Here is a 21,245-nt window from a genome sequence, read left to right on the forward strand (position 1 = left end):
TCAAGAGAATGAGAGACAAGCCACAGACTGGGAGGATGTTGCAAAAGAAACACTGATCAAAGACTGTTATCTAAAATACAAAGAACTCTTAAAACTCAACCATAAGAAAACAAACAACCCAATTAAAAAAACAAGGCAAACTGTTCAACCCATATCTCACCAAAGGAGACAGACATACAGATGGCAAATAAACGTGAAAAGATGCCCTATATCATATATCATCAGGGAAATGCAAATTAAAACAAGATGCAACTACACAGCTATTAGAATGGCTAAAATCCAGAACAATGATAACATCAAATGCTGGTGAGGATGTGAACAGGAATCCTAATTCATTGCTAGTGGGAATGAAAAGTGGTACAGCCACTTTGGAAGACAGTTTAGAAGTTTCTTACAAAAGTAAAATATACTCTTACCATAAGATCCAGCAATTGCTTTCCTTGGTATTTACTGAAAGGAGTTGAAAACATGTCCACAGAAAATCCTGCAAGTGCACATTTATAGCAGTTTTACTCATAACTGCCAAAAGTTGGAAGCACTAAGATGTCCTTCAATAGGTAAATGGATAAATAAACTAATATATCCAGACCATGGAACATTATTCAGCGTTAAAAGAAGTGAGCTATCAAGCCATGAAAAGGCATGGAGGAAACTTAAATGCATATTACTAAGTGAAAGAAGCTAATCTTTAAAGGCTACATTCTACGTGATTCCAACTATTCAACATTCTGGAAAATTCAAAACTAGGGAGAAAGTAAAAAGATCAGTGGTTGCTGGGGTGGGGTAGGGGCGGTGAATAGGAGCACAGAGGATTTTTAGGGCAGTGAAAATACTATAATGATGGGTATATGTCATTATACATTTGTCCAAACCCACAGAATATACAACACCAAGAGTGAATCCTAACGTGAACTATGGGCTTTGCATGATTATGATGAGTCAAGTAGGTTCATCCTTATTAAAAATGTACCTTTCTGGTGAGTGATGTTGATAATGGGGGAAGCTATGCATGTTTGAGAGGAGGGAGTATATGGGAACTCTCAGTACCTTCCACTTAGTTTTCCTGTGAACCTATAACTGCTCTAAAAAATTCTTTTTTTTTTAAGTCGATATAATCCCTGATACTAACAGAATAAAGAATAAACACCACAACCTCCACCCCCCCCAAAAAAAACCCCACAATGACAGCAAATTACAGGAACTTCTGAAAGTTTAACAGCAAAAGCAAGTCTAATTGGAAGACTGGACTCTCGAACCAACCGCTGAAGCATTGTAACATATAACCCTAAAGGAAGGATTTCCAGGAACGAAGGGAAAAGTTGACTTTTCTCTGAACAGCTTTTATACAGCTTGTAGGTAGACAAACTTACGTAAACCTGATATATCCATTAATGTAGAAGAAAAGAGCTTTCCATTTAGAAACTGACCTAAGTTTGTGGAGTAGTTCTCAGTTTGTTACATATCCTTGCTGAATACCACCATCTTCTCATTTGCATAAAGTGTATCATACCAACCTCAGAGGTCTTTTTTTTTTTTTTAGTTATTTCTGAGATATACATTTTAAAGTAATAACAAGAATTATGACATAACATTATACCAGAACATATAAGATTTTTAGAAATTTCTAAATATTTCAGAGGTCTTTTTTGATCAATACATTATCGCACGTGTGTGAGAACTCTCAAATGTGTTATTCTACAAATGGCATTAGAATTAATAGAAATTTACCAAAATAAATAATGGAGTCCATTTTCTTAAAGCACCGTATCCATTCATCACAGGTATGAGAAACTGGAGTAAGCACAGAGGTGTAAACGGGTGGTTAAGTCAGGTACTGATTTTTTTCCCCTATGCTGTTCTGTCAAGTTCAAGCATTTGGAATTCAAAAATTGTTTTAAACCCTTTACAGAACTGGAAGAAGTAGCTTTTCAGACCGTGAAGTGAGTAACTAACCAGTTGTGAATGTCTCATATCTTAGGCTACCTTTTTTATCCGTCTTGCGCGGGTCTTCCAAGAGCCGAACTGCCAACGCTCCCAGCCGACTTCTCGGCCGCCGAAGCACTTCCGGTCCTCGGCCCGCGGGCGAGCGGATAAGGAGCCTGCTACGCATGCGCGCCCCGGCGCAGCCTCTGCGGAGCGCCCCGCCTCGTTACGTCCCCTCCAACCTCGCTAGAACGGCAACCGGCGGGAGTTTTTCAAAATGGGAGCGCGGAGGCGCCGCCCAGGCCTCGGAAGGTGCCCGGGAGACCTTTCGGTGGCTGTGGTGTCGTCGCCGGGAGCGGCGGCCTAGAGAGCCGAACCTGATGGACGCCAAGACACGCTGCCTACTTGGAGCGCTGCCTCGAAAGGACTGCGTGAAGGGAGTTAATCCGGGGAGCACGGACCGCGGCCTGGAAATATGGCGACCTGCATCGGGGAGAAGATCGAGGTGAAAAGACTCGGCAGTCCTCAGTAGGGCGGGTGGGAGTCGGAGTGCCGGGACTCGTCGAGACCCTGGCAGGAAGGGGATAGAGCGCAGCTAACGGCTGCAGGTTGGACGCCGGAGTGCTCTGGGAGGGTCCCAACCGCCGGGGGCCCGGCTGTTTGAGGGCGGAGCGACCCGCCCCTCTGAGACGCGGGGGCGGTGGGACAGGTGTGTTGCTCGCGGCCCCGCCCTTCTGTCCCTAGGCACCGCGGCTTCAGGTCAGCGATCCCGCCGGAGCTGCCGCGCTAGAGCAGGGCGAGGCTATCTTCCCCTTCTCCAAGGGGATGGCGGTTACCTCCGGCGGGAGTTGCGGCGGGGTTCCGTTCAGGGCCTTAGCTCTCGGGGGCTGGCTGGAGGTGGGACGAGGATGCTGAGGCTACGCTGAGGCTGAGGAACCAGACCATTAGGGTGCTCTATCTAGAGACCAGCCTGGAAGCTCAGAGACCCGCAAGGCGTCAACATGCTGTCCACCCCAGACACCTGCTGTATCGAGGTGTGATACCTGCTTGAATTTTGAATGCAAATTCTCCTCCCGATCCATTTTAGCCTCTTTTTTCCAGCCCCTTCCTATTTTTCTTCCTTTCTACGTCGAAAATCATCACACATATTCTTTAATTTTAACTTTTAAGGATTTTAAAGTTGGAAATCTGCTTGGTAAAGGATCATTTGCTGGTGTCTATAGAGCTGAGTCCATTCACACTGGTTTGGAAGTTGCAATCAAAATGGTAAGACTATGTTAATCAGTTTCTCACTTCTACTTTGCAAGTAACTAGGGAGGTTTGCTACTTGAGATGTTAGAAACTCCTTACCTGCCAGCCTTTTCTTTATGCTGTAAAAAAACCCATTGCTTAGGCAGAAGACAGTAGTTCCAACAGTTGAACTTAAGGATCTCTTAGGAGATCCTTAACCATGCTTAAATAAGTGTTCTATCTTTACTCATGTTCATTAGATTTGGTATCTGTTCTAATTATATGTACTTGGAGTAATTGGTAGCAGTCAAAGAACAAATAATAATTTGTTTATAATAAGAAGAATACACTTGTGCATAGTTCTATTACACTGTAAAAAGCTAAAATACTATTCTTGATTGTTAGAAGTCAGTCTAATAGGAGTAACATAAGCAAATTAAGAAACACCTAAACCAGTAGGAAAAGGGAAGGGAAGTTTTGTTTTAAAGGTTTGCTAAATTTTATTTGTTGTTATTATCATAGATATGATGGTTGAGCTATTAAATTCTTTAAGTTGGTAGAGTGTATTAGAATGCATTGGGCAAGCTTATTGAATGTCCACTCTGTCATGCACTCTGCTAGGTGCATGGGGAAAATAGACAACGAAATAAATTGATCTCAAAAAGAAGATAAAAGGACTTCAGAATATTTTAAAGTATACTTTCTCTTTTCAAAGTTAACATGACAACTTCACATTTGAAAGTTTATCATCAACATTTAAACCTCTCATGTTATTTTTAGATAGATAAGAAAGCCATGTACAAAGCTGGAATGGTACAGAGAGTCCAAAATGAGGTGAAAATACATTGCCAATTGAAACATCCTTCTATCTTGGAGGTAAGATACAAACTTTATAAAAGTGGCCAAGGGCATTGAATTTTTCTGTGTTATAATTTATTATGCCCTTTTACATTTCAGCTGTATAACTATTTTGAAGATAACAATTATGTGTACCTAGTATTAGAAATGTGCCATAATGGAGAAATGAACAGGTATCTAAAAAACAGAAGAAAACCATTCTCAGAAAATGAAGGTAGGCTGTGCTTCTTTTATTCTTTCTTTCATTTTTCTTAAAAAAATTTTTTTTTGGAAAATATAAATTTTACTCTTTGTAGTTTTGAAGAATGTACTGTTTTATAATATTTAGTAAAACTGTTTCAGTTATTACTTTGGGCTATAAAAAGAGATTTTTTCCCCCCCAAATTAAAAAAGCTGTTAATTCTTATAAATAATTCAGGCATTACAGAAGTAAAGTAGAAGAAGAAATTTGCTATCCATCTTTTGCCAAAACATTTTAAATTAAGTCATTGGTCACAGATGAATGTGTATCCTTTCAAATCTAGAAAAAGCTTTTTAGAATGCTGTTGATGACTATAAAGTACTTTCTAAGTCAAACACAGTATCTGTTGAAACCATTTATTATAGAAAATGTCAAACACTGAAGTTGAGAGTAATATAATGAGCCCCTATGAACTTACCACTGAGCTTCCAAAACTATCAACTCATTGTTTCATCTGTACCCTTCTTATTCCCCCAATTCCTCAGAGTATATTGAAGCAAATCATAGACATCTTTTTATCTTTAAACGATACAGACTTAAAAAAAAAAAAAAAAGGAAGCACAAAGTCACTATCACACCTAATAATTCCTTACTATCAAACACATTGTCAGTTTCAGCTTCCCCAGTTTCTTATAAGTAACTTTTTTTACAGTTCAGATCAGGATCAAGTAAGGTCCGTGTATCATCACACAAATGATTGTTTTCAAATTATCTTACCCTGCTAACTGACATTGCAGGCTAAGATTGAAAGCTAAGAAAGGTGGTTGCTGATAGGGTTTTTGTCCATTTGATCTATATTTAACCCATTTGGAAAACAATTTGGTCATATGTGTTAAGAGTTAAGGAAATGTTCATATCCTTAGACTGAAAATAAGAACATAATACATAATAAGAAAATAAATTCATATACATATTGATGATGAGTACTGCATTTTTCATAATACTGTATAATAGTAAGGCCTTCTTAAATAAGACAACTTGCAAAAGATAGGAAGGAAATGAATTACCAATTTGACTAATTAAAATTAAGAATGTGTATGACAAAGGATACTGTCAACAAATTTAAAAGTTAAAGATAGGAAGAAAATATTTGTATAACAAATGGCTGTCCAATTAATATTTAAAATATAAGGCATGCCTTAAAAGAAAAGATAATTGTATAGGAAAATGGACAGGAGATGTAAGCAGACTGTTCACAGAAGAGAAAGTATAATTGGCCAATAAACATATGAAAAGATGCTCAAAATCAGTAGTAATCATAAGAATGCCAACTAAAATAATGAGTACCATTTTTTTACCCATTGGATTGAGACTACCTAATTTCAACAAGGATATGCTTGAAAATAACAGTCTTTTGGAGGGTGATTGGCAAGGTGTTAAAATACTAAATTTTATCTTTCAACCCAGTGATTCTACTTCTTGAATTTACCATAATGAAGCACCCCATATATATGCACAAGAAAACAAGCATGTACAAGAATGTTTATTGCTATATTTTTTTATAATCTTGAAATGACCCAAATATTAATCAATAGCAATTTAATAAGATGGAGATCTATGTGTACTGACATAGAAATATCTCCAAGAAATATTGTGAAGTGGCAAAAAAAGTAATAAACTATATTTTTATACCATTTTTATATTTTAAAAACATTTATTACAGTGTATTTCTATAGATTTAAATGTACATAAGCACATGGAAGAAAAGTTTAAAAGTATATAAACTGTTAATAGTGACTACTTTTTAGGAGGGTTTGGGAGGACATCAAAGGAACTTCAGCTTGCTTTTCTTTTTTTCTCTTTTTTACAATTTGAATTATTTATGAATTGTTTAATTATAAATATTTTCTCTTTCTATGGACTTCTGGTTACCCTAGTTAACTCTAGTCACTCCCAATTCCTAATAAAATTAAGCTTCCCTTAACTGTATTTAGAAAACTCATTAGTTGGAAAGGACAAAGTTTAAAAGGAGTGCCTAGTTGTCTTAATGGGAATTATTAAAGAATATTATGAAATTATCAGAGTGGTATTTTGGCTGGTAAAACTAAGCTACAAACCAGTTTACTAACTGTCATACTGGCATATGTACTTGGGTTTCATAATGTATTCTAAATACTGAATCTTCAGATTTTCTAAATTGTAAGTTTTATTTTTTGCATTCTAACAGCTCGACACTTCATGCACCAGATCATCACAGGAATGCTGTATCTCCATTCTCATGGTATATTACACAGGGACCTCACACTTTCTAACCTCTTACTTACACGTAATATGAACATCAAGATCGCTGATTTTGGGCTGGCCACTCAATTGAAAATGCCACATGAAAAGCACTATACTTTATGTGGAACTCCTAATTACATTTCCCCAGAAATTGCAACTCGAAGTGCACATGGACTTGAATCTGATATTTGGTCCTTGGGCTGTATGTTTTATACATTACTTATTGGAAGACCACCTTTTGACACTGACACCATCAAGAACACGTTAAATAAAGTTGTATTGGCAGATTATGAAATGCCAACTTTTTTGTCAAGAGAAGCCAAGGACCTTATTCACCAGTTACTTCGTAGAAATCCAGCAGATCGTTTAAGTCTGTCTTCAGTATTAGATCATCCTTTTATGTCCCGAAATTCTTCAACAAAAAGTAAAGATTTAGGAACTGTAGAAGACTCGATTGATAGTGGACATGCCACAATTTCTACTGCAATTACGGCTTCTTCCAGTACCAGTATGAGTGGTAGTTTATTTGACAGAAGAAGACTTTTGATTGACCAGCCACTCCCAAATAAAATGACTATATTTCCAAAGAATAAAAATTCAAGTGATTTTTCTTCTTCAGGAGATGGAAGCAGCCTTTATACTCAGTGGGGAAATCAAGAACAAGAAACCAGTAATAGCGGAAGGGGAAGAGCAATCCAGGAGGCAGAAGAAAGGCCACATTCTCGATACCTTCGTAGAGCCCATTCCTCTGATAGATCTGGCATCTCTAATAGTCAGTCGCGAGTGAAAACATATACAATGGAACGATGTTACTCAGCAGAAATGCTTTCAAAATCCAAAAGATCAGGAGTAGATGAAAATGAAGAAAGATACTCATCCACAAACAGCAATGCTAATATTCTTCACTTCTTTAAAGAAAAGACATCCAATGGTTCTGGATCTTTTGAAAGACCTGATAACAATCAAGCACTGTAAGAATAATTCTATCAAAAAGCATTTTACTTTTCGATAAACATTGTATTAGCACAAACATGAAGCTGCATCTAACTAAGGGTTACCTTTTTTCTAACCTTGTCAGATATTCCTGGGGCACTTTTAACTATGACTTCTATTTTTTAATAGGAAGAGAATCAGAATGATGATTTTGAATTGTGGTTAAGAATCTCTTAAAATGAGTGTATGTGCTCATGAATGTATTTGTAGTATGTGTTTAATACTTGGGAATTTCTAGTGTCATTTTAAATTTTATATGAAGCAGGTCTCCAGTGCAATGTATCATATATTAAACATGTCTGATTCCTAAAGTACTCTTAACAGTAACTGTACACACACACACACACACACACACACACACACACACACACACACACACACACACACGCACGCACACACACACACACACACAAATAGAGAAAGAGAAGTTGACCCTAAGTGATGAGTAATCATATTATTGACTGCTTCTCACATGAAGGCAAGTTTTTAGTGACTAGTGTTTTTCTTTTTCTGATCTTTGATTTTTATGTTTAAATTAAAAGAGGACAGTAGCCATATAGAAACATTGTCACAGTGCCATGGGCATTTTGGCATGAGAATTTAGCTTCATAGACACAATTTAGTTATGCAAATGTTGGGTTCTACAGTTAATGTAAAAATTTTTAGGTATTCATATCAGAAGAGAGCTCCCTTTTTTAGTGTTTTTTTATCTTAAAAGGTTACTACCTGATAATTTTTTATTAGTTTATGGGAAATTTTTTTTCTTTGTTTAGCTCCAATCATCTTTGTCCAGGAAAAACTCCTTTTCCATTTCCAGACCAGACAGCTCAGACTGAAATGGTGCAACAGTGGTTTGGGAATCTGCAAATAAATGGTGAGTTTTTAATGGACTATTTAATAAAAAGTTAATGACTTGGCCACTTACCAAGCATTGCAGTTTTCTATTTGGGTTTTCTTAAGAAAATAGTGCCATTTTCAATAAACTGTTACAATAATAGTAATAATAACTGTTAACACAGTTTGAGTATTTACTGTATAAGCCACTGTCCTTAATGCTTAACATATATTATTAACTTATTAAATTCTCAAAAAAACCATATGAGGAAGATACTATTATTAGCCCTGTCTTACAAATGAGGAAATAGTAGTGCGCAAAGGTTAATTTGCCAAGCTGCACTATCCGTAAATACAAGAGACAGGAGTCTAACCCAAGCAGTCTGGCTCAGAGACTTTACTCTTAACCCCTCTGCTCTTGCAGCCTCTCTGTAATAAGTGCCTACTATCAGTGCCTATCAAATAATCAAAAGATGGTTGACTTTATTTTTAAGTAGAAGGTGATGTGGACCATCATAGTGTACCAATGGGACCTCACATACACTAAAATACACAGCTACTAAAACCTAAACATTTTTAAACAGTTGTCATCCAAGTCATTATTTTATTTATAGATACAGAGTTTGAAAGTTAAACATTTCTCATTATTGAACATGACATTCACAGGGTTGGAAAATAATGATGGAAAAAAGAATAAAAAAGAAACATATGGAGAGGAGGAGAGAATTTTTTACTAAGTATCATGTTACCTCAGACAAAGTGCATAATATGGCTGTAATTTAAGCAGAGAGTTGTTATGTCACGTCAAGAGTCTGTTTTTTTCATGTATATTATTTTCAAGGGCCCAAAAGAATTAATCTTCTCATGTGTACTTGTCAAAGATGATAATTCAAGTTTATGTTTTTTAAAACTACAAAACTGCCATGTGCTTAATCTTGCACTTAACCTTCTATTGTGTTTATAGATACTTTTATTTGGTAACATGGACATGTCTGAAGTAACCTGTTTATAATACTCTAGTAGTGCTGCTACAATTTTAAAGTATATTATTTGATATAAGATATTTTCTGTCATAATGGGAGTTATGGAGGGAGGCACTTAAAAGTCATTTAAGGGGAAAGCTGAGATATAGATTTTTAGAGTTTAGCATTAGAAAAATTGCCTTACAAAGTTTTATATAGTCTAGTCATTTTAAGGGCTTAAAAAAAAAAATAATGTTCCCATGTGAACTCTAAAACTGTATAAAATTTAAATGGGTAAAGTTCAAGAACTGTTTTAGAAATGTGGGTACAAATATATTTGTAATATTAAGTATTAATAATAAACCTATTTCATATATTTTAGAGTGTTTTGGTTTTAGTTGCATATTTTGTAAGTAAAGATGAAATAGTCCTTAGCTTAAAGAGAGTGAATTTACATGTTATGTAGAATGATTACCTGGGAACTCCTCTCAAATCTGTATTTGTTGCAGCATTGGCAGTTGCTTTAGTATTAGTAGGTGACCCTAGGTGACTAGTTTTTGCTTTGATTGAAAAATTAATTTCATATTAATATCTTTTCTTTCTTAGTCTTAGATTAAAGGTATTCCTTCGCAGGCTGGCTTAAAATGTCCTTTTAAAGTCACTATTTTATTATGCCGTATCTTTTTGTTGTTTTTTTTTTTTTTATTGGCCGAGCCGTGCAGCTTGTGGTATCTTAGTTCCCCAACCAGGGATTGAACCTGGGCCCTTGGCAGAGAAAGCGCCAAATCCTAACCACTAGACCACCAGGGAATTCCCTTTTGCCAAATCTTAAACTGAAAAATTACAAGCTTTTTTTTTAAACTAGATTTCTTTTGTTCCTCAGGAAAAAAGAATGCTATTGTAACCAGCATGACAGTTTTGTGTAGACTTGACTTTTTAATTATTCACTAAATTGCTTTATTCTATGTATATTATAGCTCATTTAAGAGAAACTACTGAGCGCAACAGCATTAGCCCAAACAGAGATTTCCAGGGCCATCCAGATTTGCAGGACACATCAAGAAATGCCTGGGCTGATATAAGAGCCAAAAAGAGCCCCAATGCTTCTGATAATGCACATTCTGCAGAACAGTTGAATACCATGAAATATATGACTGCATTTCACAGTAAACCTGAGATAATTCAACAAGAATCTATTTTTGGCTTAGATCCTTCTTCCGAACAAAGCAAGGCGAGGGGTATGGAGCCACCATTGGGTTATCAGAAACATACATTACGAAGCATTACATCTCCTTTGACTGCTTACAGGTTAAAACCAATCAGACAGAAAACCAAGAAGGCTGTGGTATGTCTATTATTTTTCTAAATCACTGGATGATATTTTCCTTGAGTATATGGTTTCTGGTCTCAAACAATGATATCTTTTCAGTTCCCTATAATGTTCCTGTATTTTTGATACGTACTTGATAAACTCACTTAAAAGAGACTGGGTGTTTATGGAAAAATAGCTGTTGTTTCCTTCTGGGTACTTTAAGAATGGTGAATTGATAGTAATTTTTGAATTTTATATTATTGATAATGAAAAACATTTAAAAGTAATACTGGCTAAATACTGTGTTAAATATTAATCACTAAGTTAATATTTAATACTATCTTTTGCTTTTGTTTTCATTGTTTTACATTTAATCTAGTCTCAAAAAGATAAACTAGAAAATATAACTTTTTTTAACATCTGAAACTATTTAAAGAAAAGGAGTATGCACAAAATTAAGTATAGGATTTTTCTTTTTAATGTCATGTGTGCATCGGGAATGGTGATTTTGATTTTTTAATTCCGTCTTCATCCTGTTTGTCCGTTTTCCCTTTCACCCAGTCTTGCCTTTATTTGGCGTGCTATTGTCTTTTCAAGCCCTTAAATTCTCCACCCTACCTTCTGCTTTCTTTCTGCTCACTGGTTATCATTTCACACTTCATTATACCTTCTTTCCTTTGCTCCTTATGTTTCACAGTTGTGCTGAAATACACCTGTGGTCTAGACAGTTGCAGTGAAGCAGCTATTTGATTTTTACTTTAATTTTTGTTTCTGCCATGGTTAAGTACTTTTCTGTTAACTAATATGTATGTCAGAACTGTTCTGGTAAATAAGAGAATTGTTACTGATTTTAGTTTTATTTTTTTTTTAGGTGAGCATACTTGATTCAGAGGAGGTATGTGTGGAGCTTCTAAAGGAGTATGCATCTCAAGAATATGTGAAAGAAGTTCTTCAAATATCTAGTGATGGAAATATGGTAATGTGGATTTCCTTTATTATCTTGCAGCTTCATCACTTAAGCATTTAGCATTCCATTCGTTCTCTAATGATATTTAAAAAACAATTTTTAGTCACTTTTCTTGATATGATAGTATCTCTGGAATTCAAAAACTAAAATAGCATACTGCATAACATTTAAATAAATTAGTGTGGTGTAAAAAATAATTATAACTAGGAACAAAATCTAAACGTTAGGCTTAAGTTTAAAAAGCAAAAAAATTACTTTTAGAGAATATTTAGCATTTTCAATAAAAATAATATACACGTGAGCTCTTTTTATAATTTTAGTAACAAAATATAGTGCTCTAACTTAATGGCATATAATCAGAATTCTTAAAAATTTTTTGCCAGATCACTATTTATTATCCAAATGATGGAAGAGGTTTTCCTCTTGCAGATCGACCGCCCTCACCTACTGACAACATCAGTAGGTATAGTTTTGACAATTTACCAGGTATGTAGATTTACCAGGGAATAAACTTAGATAATGGATTTATATATACATATACTATATACTGTGGGTATCATAAATTGTAAATATTTTGGCTTCAGTCGGGATGCAGGTTATGTTCTTATAACTTTATATCTGGTGGGATGTGCTATACCTTACTAATCCAATGTTTAGTCATATTCTGTGTTATAATGGTATTTTATTGTTTACTTAAGTAAAAACTAACTCTAGGATATTAGTCATGTGTCACACAAATATAATTTGTACACATGTATAGTTACAATTTGTGTAGAATCATGTTAAAAATTCAACATGAAGTATCTGGTTTTTGACTTTTGAAATCATTACTGTGCTACATAATGATCACTTGTAATTGTGGTTAACCAAATTTGGCTCCTGGTTTAGCTTCTGGATATTATGAATTGGGAAATTAAGTACTGAGTAGTAAGACTTCCCTAAGGTAACTTAGAAACAAATAAGAGAACCTATCTAATCTAACTCTGTTAGAAATTAAAATACGTAGACAAGACTATCAAATACTATAAATGACCATAGTTACAGGGAACTGCTAAAATTTACTACTCTATGCTTTACTAATATAAAAAGTGCTACATTTCTTTTCCTAAAAGTCATTTGGTTCTGATATCTCAGGTAGAACTCTTTTCATTTCATTTATTAAAACTTTCCTGGAGTCATTATCTTACTTTTAATAAGGAGTCAGTGATTCAAAGTAAGAGATTTTTTAAATAATCATGATACTGGGACTTCCCTGGTGGTCCAGTGGTTAAGACTTCGCCTTCCAACGCAGGGGGTGTGGGTTCGATCCCTGGTCGAGGAGCTAAGATCCCACATGCCTCATGGCCAAAAAACCAAAACAGAACAGAAGCAATGTTGCAACGAATTCAATAAAGACTTTAAAAATGGTCCACATCAAAAAAATCTTTAATAAATAATCATGATACTAATCATCAGATTCTGTTATATACTTCTTAGGAATTTTATTATACTGTCTTTAGTTTTCATTAAAATAGTAGACTTACATCTCTAAAATATTTTTGTTTGGGTAATGGGATTATTAACTTTCAACTTGAATTTTTGAGGAAGAGTAGAAATAAATGTTAGACTGTTATGGAATTTATGTCAACACTTTATTCCCTAACGTTAGGTAACTTTTTTGTTTTCTCTCCCTAGAAAAGTACTGGCGAAAATATCAATATGCTTCCAGATTTGTGCAGCTTGTAAGATCTAAATCTCCCAAAATCACTTATTTTACAAGATATGCTAAATGTGTTTTGATGGAGAATTCCCCTGGTGCTGATTTTGAGGTTTGGTTTTATGATGGTAAGTGCCATTTAGAAATGGTAATTTTTTTCCCTTTAGTTTGTAACTTAGTAGTTGTGGGTTTTTTTGGTTTTTTGTTTTTTGTAAATTCAACACAGTGAGATTTATTTATTTATTTTATTTACGGCTGTGCTGCATGGCTTGCGGGGTCTCAGTTCCCCGACCAGGGATTGAACCCAGGCCACAGCAGTGAAAGCTCTGAATCCTAACCACTAGACCACCAGGGAACTCCCCAACACAGCGAGGTGTGTGTGTGTGTGTGTGTGTGTGTGTGTGTGTGTGTGTGTGTGTGTGTATCCATACATAAAAATTATACAGCACAGTATACTATATGTCAAATGTTAATCAAAATTTATATATACTTGCTTGTAAACAATTTATTCTCTAATACGTATATTAATTCTCTTTCCCCTTTTGGCTCCAGTTTAACAACATTCTGATTGATATTACAAAAAATAACATGAAATAAACAATATCCTGTTTCTTATTAGAAATTTAAATGGACACATACCAAATTTTTAGAATAATAAATATCACAAAAGGATAAGGTTGAACCAGAGAATTTTCTTTTCTAAATCTATAAAGATGTTTACTTTTTAATCTGTAAAGTTTCCTCCTTTAAGGGACACATAGTACATACACTCACACAGTACACATAATTATAGCTGTCCTTCACTTATGTTTTTGTATGAGAGTAGTGGTTTTTTAAAAATATAAAAGTATCAAACTTAAGCCAGTTATATGCGGAAAAGAAAAATGGCCTATATCTTTTGAATACTACTTTGAGAGCCTCATTTTATTAATGGCCAATAAGTGAATGTAAATGTTACCTTGATCTAGGAGTCATTATGTACTGGGGTATGATAATGAATATAAATCTAGGAATATTTAAAGAAATAATAAAGGGTTTTCTGCTTAATTTTTAAGGAGCAAAGATACACAAAACAGAAGATTTAATCCAGGTGATCGAAAAGACTGGCAAATCTTACACCTTAAAAGGTGAAAGTGAAGTTAATAGCTTGAAAGAGGAAATAAAAATGTATATGAACCATGCTAATGAGGTATGTACCGACTTTTAGTAGGTTTTTTCTTACCAATTAATAACAATACAAATGACATAGATGAAGTAATGACAGAAAGCACTCTTTTGAAATAGGGCCACCGTATTTGTTTAGCACTGGAATCCATAATTTCAGAAGAGGAAAAGAAAAGTGGAAGTGCTCCCTTTTTCCCAATAATCGTAGGAAGGTAAATGTTTGAAAATTTATTAAATATGGCTAAAATGTGTAGAAATGTTTTTTTTAAAAAACCAGTTTAGTGTTTACATTATGAACATTCTTTTGTTTTCTATAAATTGAAAGCTTTAAAGGAATGTATTTGACATATCTTTCTCCTTCAGAAAACCTAGTAGTACTAGTTCACCTAAGGCCTTCACACCTCCTCCTTCTGTGGATCCAAACTACCCAATGAGAGAGACACCATCTCTGAATAGAATGATCATAAATAGTGCTGCTTCTCCAAAACAGGCACCAATACTTAATCCTTCTGTAAGTAAATATATGTCACTTCTGTACTTTAAACTCTTCAATGATTGCCTAATGTCCTTGATATAAACTAAAACACCCTACTGTGGCCTTACTATCACCTACCTACTTTTCCAGTCTCATTCTGAGCTACCCCACACTCTCTGTGCCTAGTTCCTTGATTAAGCCAAACTCTCAGGGCCTTTTCACATGCTGTTCACTTGACCTGGAACTCTTTTCCCGAACCCCTTAATGGCTAATTCTTTCTCATCTTTCAGGTCTCAGTTTAAATATTACCTCAGCAAGGCCTAACGTGACTCCTCTGGGAAAAAGCTAAATATATTAACATATACATTGTTTTATTTTTACTAGTAAAATATCATTAACTGCCTTAATATCCATGATAGAATTATGGTTAAACAAACATATTTTTACTCAATGAACTATCATGCCAATAAAAACTATATAGCAATGTAGTAAAGTGCGAGATTAAAGAAATAGATCTCTGTGTGTGTATATGGGTATGTGTGTATTCACACACACAAACATACATACTATAATTGCAGCTATGAAAAATTATACCTTGGGAAAAAAAGACAAAAGAAATCTACCAAAATCAAAACAGTAGTTGTGTGATTTTTTTTCCTATTTTATACTTTTCCAATTTTCTGTAATGTGATTGTATTTTTTTAATTTTGTTCTTTAAAAATTAAGATAATGAAAATCCGGTCATCATCTACTTTTGCTGAAGTTGGCTTATTAGAATACTAAGGAATAATATCTTCCTTTCTTTTATTGTTTGTAGATGGTTACAAATGAAGGACTTGGCCTTGCAGGTGCAGCTTCTGGAACTAACAGCTCTCCTAGTAGTCTAAAAGATTGTCTCCCTAAATCAGCACAACTTTTCAAGTCTGTTTTTGTGAAAAATGTTGGTTGGGCTACACAGGTGAGAAGTTAGATTTCTCTTTGCAAGACAGTTTTTACACCTTTTTTGCATTGATTATATCATTAATAATTTTCACATTTTTTTATATGTATACAGATGGAAAGCTCTAGATATTGTTGATAACAAATTGCCTGCTAGGGCCTAGGTGACCTGTTTTTGCCATTTGTTTTTAAAGTAGAGGTCATGATGATGGCTAAACATTAGGATTTGAGAATGCCCAGGGTGTCGTAAGTTTTAGAAAGTATTTGTAATCTATATTAATAGAGTAACTTTTATATGGCAGAAAAGAATTCTTGCATCTAAAAATGAGGTCTACATTGAGTTTCAAACTTAAAGAATTTTATGTAGGTGTAAACTTAGATTTGTATATTTTCTGAAAGCTTGAACTTTGGAGATGTTTGAGCACAGCACATGTAATTTTTACTTAGCAGTGAAGTAAAATACAGCCTAGTCCTTTATGGGGGTAGGAAATAACGGGAAGGGAACTCAGCATTTGTTGAGTACATGCTATGTGGTACCATGTTTTCCACATACATTGTCTCATTTACCAAAATAAAACCTAGTAAAGTTGATGTTATCGCCTTTCATAGATAGTAAAATTATGGCTCATAATGGATGGTTGACTTGCACATTCCTACTAGTTAGTTTGCAGAATCTGGATGTAAACCCAGGTCTATTTGATTCCAGTGTCCATGTCTTCTCTGTACTCTGTTTGGAGTGGCACATTGTAAACATCAGTGACTAAAGAAAACAATTTTAAAAGCAAAGATGTAACATTCTCAAGCACAATAGAAATTCTTTTGGCCTAAGAACAAAGTATAGAGGGAAATTCTAATTTAAGAAAGTGTTGCTTGGTTATTTCCTAAATCTCTTCTTGGTTAGAAATACTATGGGAAAGGAAAAAAAAAAAAATAGCTTGCTCAGATATCCTAGTGGAAATGAATGGGAAACAGGATTTATGTAGAATAATTTTAATTTATGATGCCCTATCCATTAAAGGAATAATCTGAAAAAGATATGAATATTCTCAAATGTTACTACCATCACAGCCCCAAATTTGTAGTTACCTGAAGGGTTTTGTTTTTTTTTTAAACTACATGAAAAACCTGTTAAACATAAGTACCTTTTAAGAACTTCATATCCTCTATAGTAATTTTGCTTGCTTATTACTTTTCTAGTTAACTAGTGGAGCTGTGTGGGTTCAGTTTAATGATGGGTCCCAGTTGGTCGTGCAAGCAGGAGTGTCTTCTATTAGTTATACATCTCCAGATGGTCAGACATCTAGGTAAGTTCTTAAAATACTGGTTGAGATTCAGCTCTTTGCTCTAATTTTGTTTTATCTATATGATGAAATAAATGACTTAATAAAGTTACTATTTTCATGTTGACAAAGTTCATATTATTATTTAAACTGTTAAGTATTCATAGCGGCTCATATAGTCTTTTTAATACATATTTTATGAGTATTTACAGGAATGCAGGGTAATTGGTACGGATTATCCACTCCAAGTGGTTAGATTCCTTTAGCCTTCTTATTCCTTCAGTCTAACTAGGTTGGCCCTTTTCAGAAGTAATGGACTTCTAAGTTCAAAGTAATATACTTAGACAATTTACATAAAAGAACATAGAAACAAGGAAGCTGTCTTTTAAAAGATAACCAGATTATTTTTCCCAAATGAAAGCCTGTATCCCCTGATCTAGTGTAAAGTGATTAATGTTTAAAAGACTTTTTTGAATGTATATATTCATTCTAAATGAGGATGTATGCCAGGCTAATAAGTATGCTAACAAGGAGGATCTGGGAATAGCAAGAATAGGCAGTAGTTTGGTCTCCACATTTCAAACCATTACTTACTAAAAAGAGGTGGGGTGCCAACAGTGCCAGTACAAACACGCTACTTTATGAAAAGTGCATATTGTAGAGAAAATACTTGGTACAAATATAATTTGTGGATATCTACCAACTGCTTTTGTGTGTATATATGCAGTACCATCATTTAAAGAACTCATAAAGTAAGAGGTTTTGTTAAATCAACTCTTTCAAATGCTCCAGAAAGTGGAAAGATACAGATATAAAATGGGTAGAACCTGTGTTCAGAAAATAAAAGTTCAGATTTTACTTGATATGGTCATATGGAAATTTTTAATATTTAATAGAAATGTATTTATAATGTGTTTAGCTTAGTATTTTCTTTAAATTAGGGTCTTCAATTTAATGAGGAATCCAGATTTTCAGCTTGCTTTAGAAATTATAAAGTCCGTTCAAGTTTTTTGACCTAATTTTCTTTTTATTATTTAAATACATTTAGAAATTGGTCTATTTTAAAAGGAAACAGGGACTTCCCTGGTGGTCCAGTGGTTAAGACTTCACCTTCCAATGCAGGGGGGTGCAGGTTCAATCTCTGGTCGGGGAGCTGGGATCTCACATACCTCGCAGCCAAAGAACAAAAACATAAAACAGAAGCAATGTTGTAGCAAATTCAATAAAGAATTTTTAAAAAATGGTCCACATCAAAAAAATCTTTAAAAAATAAAAATAAGTAAAGGAAACAAATTGAGTATGCTTAATTTAAGTATCTGATAAATAATTTTGTATGATCTCTCTGAAGTGCCTTTGCCATTGAAGAATTACTGAAAAATATAATGTGCCTTTTGGTACTCTTACAAACCAAGTGACTAAGTTATAATTTTATATTTTTCTCTTTCGTTCACTTAGGTATGGAGAAAATGAAAAATTACCAGAATACATCAGACAGAAATTACAGTGTCTTTCTTCCATCCTTTTGATGTTTTCTAATCCAACTCCTAGTCTTCATTGATTGAAGCTCCTTTTAGATATATATATAAGTAAGTTTAATAAATAACGTTTTTGTTGGCTTTCAAGTAAAGTGACTTTTTTCATTTTAAAAAACTTCTTCAGAAAGCCTTTCTATAAAAGAGAATTTTAATCTATACCATAACGGATGTATTCTAATGAGAGAACAAAGCAGAATGAAACTTGAGTCACTTACAAAATGTAGTGGTCGTAGACTAAAATAGGACACCTAACTTTGCTCTTAGAACATATACTCCTAAAATTACTGTGTTCATATATTTGTATTGAACAATGTTTTAAAGCAAAAATATAAATGGTGTGTGGTATATTTGTGCTTTTATTTTTTTCCCTACTTCTTAGACATGCTAAGAATCATGGACAAAACATGCTGGAGTTTCTGTATTTTGAACATGTAAATAATGTGTATTTATGTTACAAGTAACATATGTAAACATGTATATTTGTTTTATATTTATTTTTGTAGCACTAGTTTGTGATGAAACATTTCTGAAAATGCATTTTATTAAAAAAATAATAAATACAGTGTTACTTTATCTTTTGATTTATTTAATTAAATACTTAATTTAGGGACTTCCCTGGTGGTGCAGTGGTTAAGAACCCACCTGCCAATGCAGGGGAGATGGGTTCAATCCCTGGTCCACGAAGATCCCACATGCCGTGGAGCAACTAAGCCTGTTCACCACAACTACTGAGCCTGTGTGCTGCAACTGCTGAAGCCCGTGCGCCTACAGTCCGTGCTCTGCAACGAGAGAAGCCCGCACACCGCAACGAATAGTAGCCCCAGCTCGCCACAACTAGAGAAAGCCCACGCGTAGCAACGAAGATGAAAACGCAGCCAAAAGTTTTTTTTAAAAAAAGAAAAACATAGGGCTTCCCTGGTGGCGCAGTGGTTGGGAATCTGCCTGCCAGTGCAGGGGACACGGGTTCGAGCCCTGGTCTGGGAGGATCCCACATGCCGCGGAGCAGCTGGGCCCGTGAGCCACAATTACTGAGCCTGCGCTTCTGGAGCCTGTGCTCCGCAACAAGAGAGGCCGCGATGGTGAGAGGCCTGCGCACCGTGATGAAGAGTGGCCCCCACTTGCCGCAACTGGAGAGAGCCCTCGCACAGAGACGAAGACCCAACACAGCCATAAATAAATAAATAAATAAAATTTAAAAAAAAAAAAAAAAAGAAAAACATATAATTTAAAGTAAGTTACATAGTAAACTCATTTTTAATTTTTTTGCCCGTTTAAGAGCCAATTAAATTTTTTAAATTAATTTTTCAAATGGTAAGTACATTGTTTCTCTACCTTTATCTGAAAATATCTGTATATTTTAATGATAAACATTTTAACACTGAAGACCTCAACAATGCAATTAACTAACATGAGAAAAAAGAATATTTGATAGTGGAACAGCAATTCTTAATGAAATACTCAAGGTAAAATAGGAATAGAATGAAACTACTTAAATATAAAGACTGTTAATGCTTCCTGATTTTTATAATCAGAGAAATATTGGAGCCAATTCCATTAAATAGTCAGGAATACCCAATGTCACAATTATTCAGCATTGTTTTGGAGGTTGTTACCTACGGCAATGAGAAGAAAAATAAAAATTTGTAACATAAGTTGCACAGTTAATAAGAAAAAGACAACCCAATAGAAAAATGGGCAAAAGATATGAACAGATAATTCACAAAGGAGAAAATCCATATAACGAATCAAAATCCGTATAATATACTCAACCACATCTGTAGTCGGAGAAATACAAGATTAAAACAAAAATCATTTCCCTTTATGAAAGATTCGTAAAAAATAATAATAGTGGTACAATGAGCAGGGCGTTCTCAGGTGTTGTTGATTACAGTGTAAATGATAAAGCAATTTGGCAATATCTATTAGAATTATTTTAATACACAGGTAATCCAACTTTGGGGAGGAAAATTATGTAAACCCTTCTCTTAGGGATAAAAATATGATTAGAAGAAAGAATTTCCTCTTAAAAATGGAAATAATTGAAGTCCTAGCTTAATTTTGAAGGCTAAAGACTCAAATACATTTTGCTTTGACAGAATTTAGGTGTATTTTTTTTTATCATCTTCTTAATAAGTCTTAACGTGTCTTTATGTTTCAGGTATTTCTCTTATACATACTATACAGCTGAATTTTTTCAATCCAATGTAATAAGCTCTGTAGTCTACTTTGTTTACATTTATTATCATTTCTGATTTATTTTCACTGTTTGTCATTACAGTTTCTGTTGCATTTACTTCCCATCTTATTCTGTGTTTTCTACTAACCATACTTCTTCTTTGCTTTATCTTCCTTTCCTCCCTTCTTTCATGTTGAATTTCCTTTTCATATGCATATTTAAATTTTCTTTCAGCAGATTTTTCTTGAATTAAAGTTTTTAGAATTTGTTCTGTTTCATTGCTTTTGGTTTTCTTCTTCAAGGAGTTCTGCTATATGTATGTTAAATCACCTGTGCCTAATTTTTATATCCATCACTTTCTCCACATCATTTTTTTCTCTTATTTTAATTTTCCTCCATCTTCAATTTCCCTTAAGAAATTATCTGTGGCATCTTAT

At 34.4% G+C, this 21,245-nt stretch overlaps 2 protein-coding genes across 7 annotated transcripts in view; one reads left to right on the forward strand and one right to left on the reverse strand.

The window, feature by feature from the left end:
* Positions 1–1,999: 1,999 nt before the first annotated feature.
* PLK4 (polo like kinase 4) lies at positions 2,000–19,486 on the forward strand. 6 transcript variants are annotated; one of them, XM_082462125.1, is made up of 17 exons: positions 2,467–2,957; positions 3,094–3,189; positions 3,934–4,029; positions 4,111–4,225; positions 6,420–7,446; positions 8,242–8,342; positions 10,242–10,609; positions 11,448–11,552; positions 11,927–12,029; positions 13,218–13,367; positions 14,295–14,428; positions 14,524–14,615; positions 14,767–14,914; positions 15,696–15,836; positions 17,015–17,121; positions 18,553–18,683; positions 19,240–19,486. In XM_082462125.1, the coding sequence occupies exons 1-16, from the start codon at positions 2,925–2,927 to the stop codon at positions 18,653–18,655; spliced, it is 2,919 nt and encodes a 972-aa protein (XP_082318251.1). In that variant the 5' UTR covers positions 2,467–2,924; the 3' UTR covers positions 18,656–18,683; positions 19,240–19,486. The 6 variants fall into 6 exon arrangements, with proteins under 6 accessions (XP_082318252.1, XP_082318255.1, XP_082318253.1 ...); XM_082462126.1 differs by lacking the exons at positions 2,467–2,957; positions 19,240–19,486 and adding an exon at positions 2,000–2,428 and having other exon boundaries at positions 18,553–18,724; XM_082462129.1 differs by lacking the exons at positions 2,467–2,957; positions 19,240–19,486 and adding an exon at positions 2,003–2,428 and having other exon boundaries at positions 10,473–10,609; positions 18,553–18,724.
* The window catches only part of MFSD8 (major facilitator superfamily domain containing 8), a 53,139-nt gene continuing 49,022 nt past the window's right edge, over positions 17,129–21,245 (reverse strand). The window contains exon 14 of the transcript XR_014263753.1: positions 17,129–18,266. The gene's annotated coding sequence lies outside the window, so the exon portion shown is untranslated. The remainder of the gene's footprint in view (positions 18,267–21,245) is intronic.

The sequence above is a fragment of the Balaenoptera physalus genome (assembly GCF_965194825.1).
Source record: "Balaenoptera physalus genome assembly, chromosome: 5".
Lineage (NCBI taxonomy): Eukaryota > Metazoa > Chordata > Mammalia > Artiodactyla > Balaenopteridae > Balaenoptera > Balaenoptera physalus.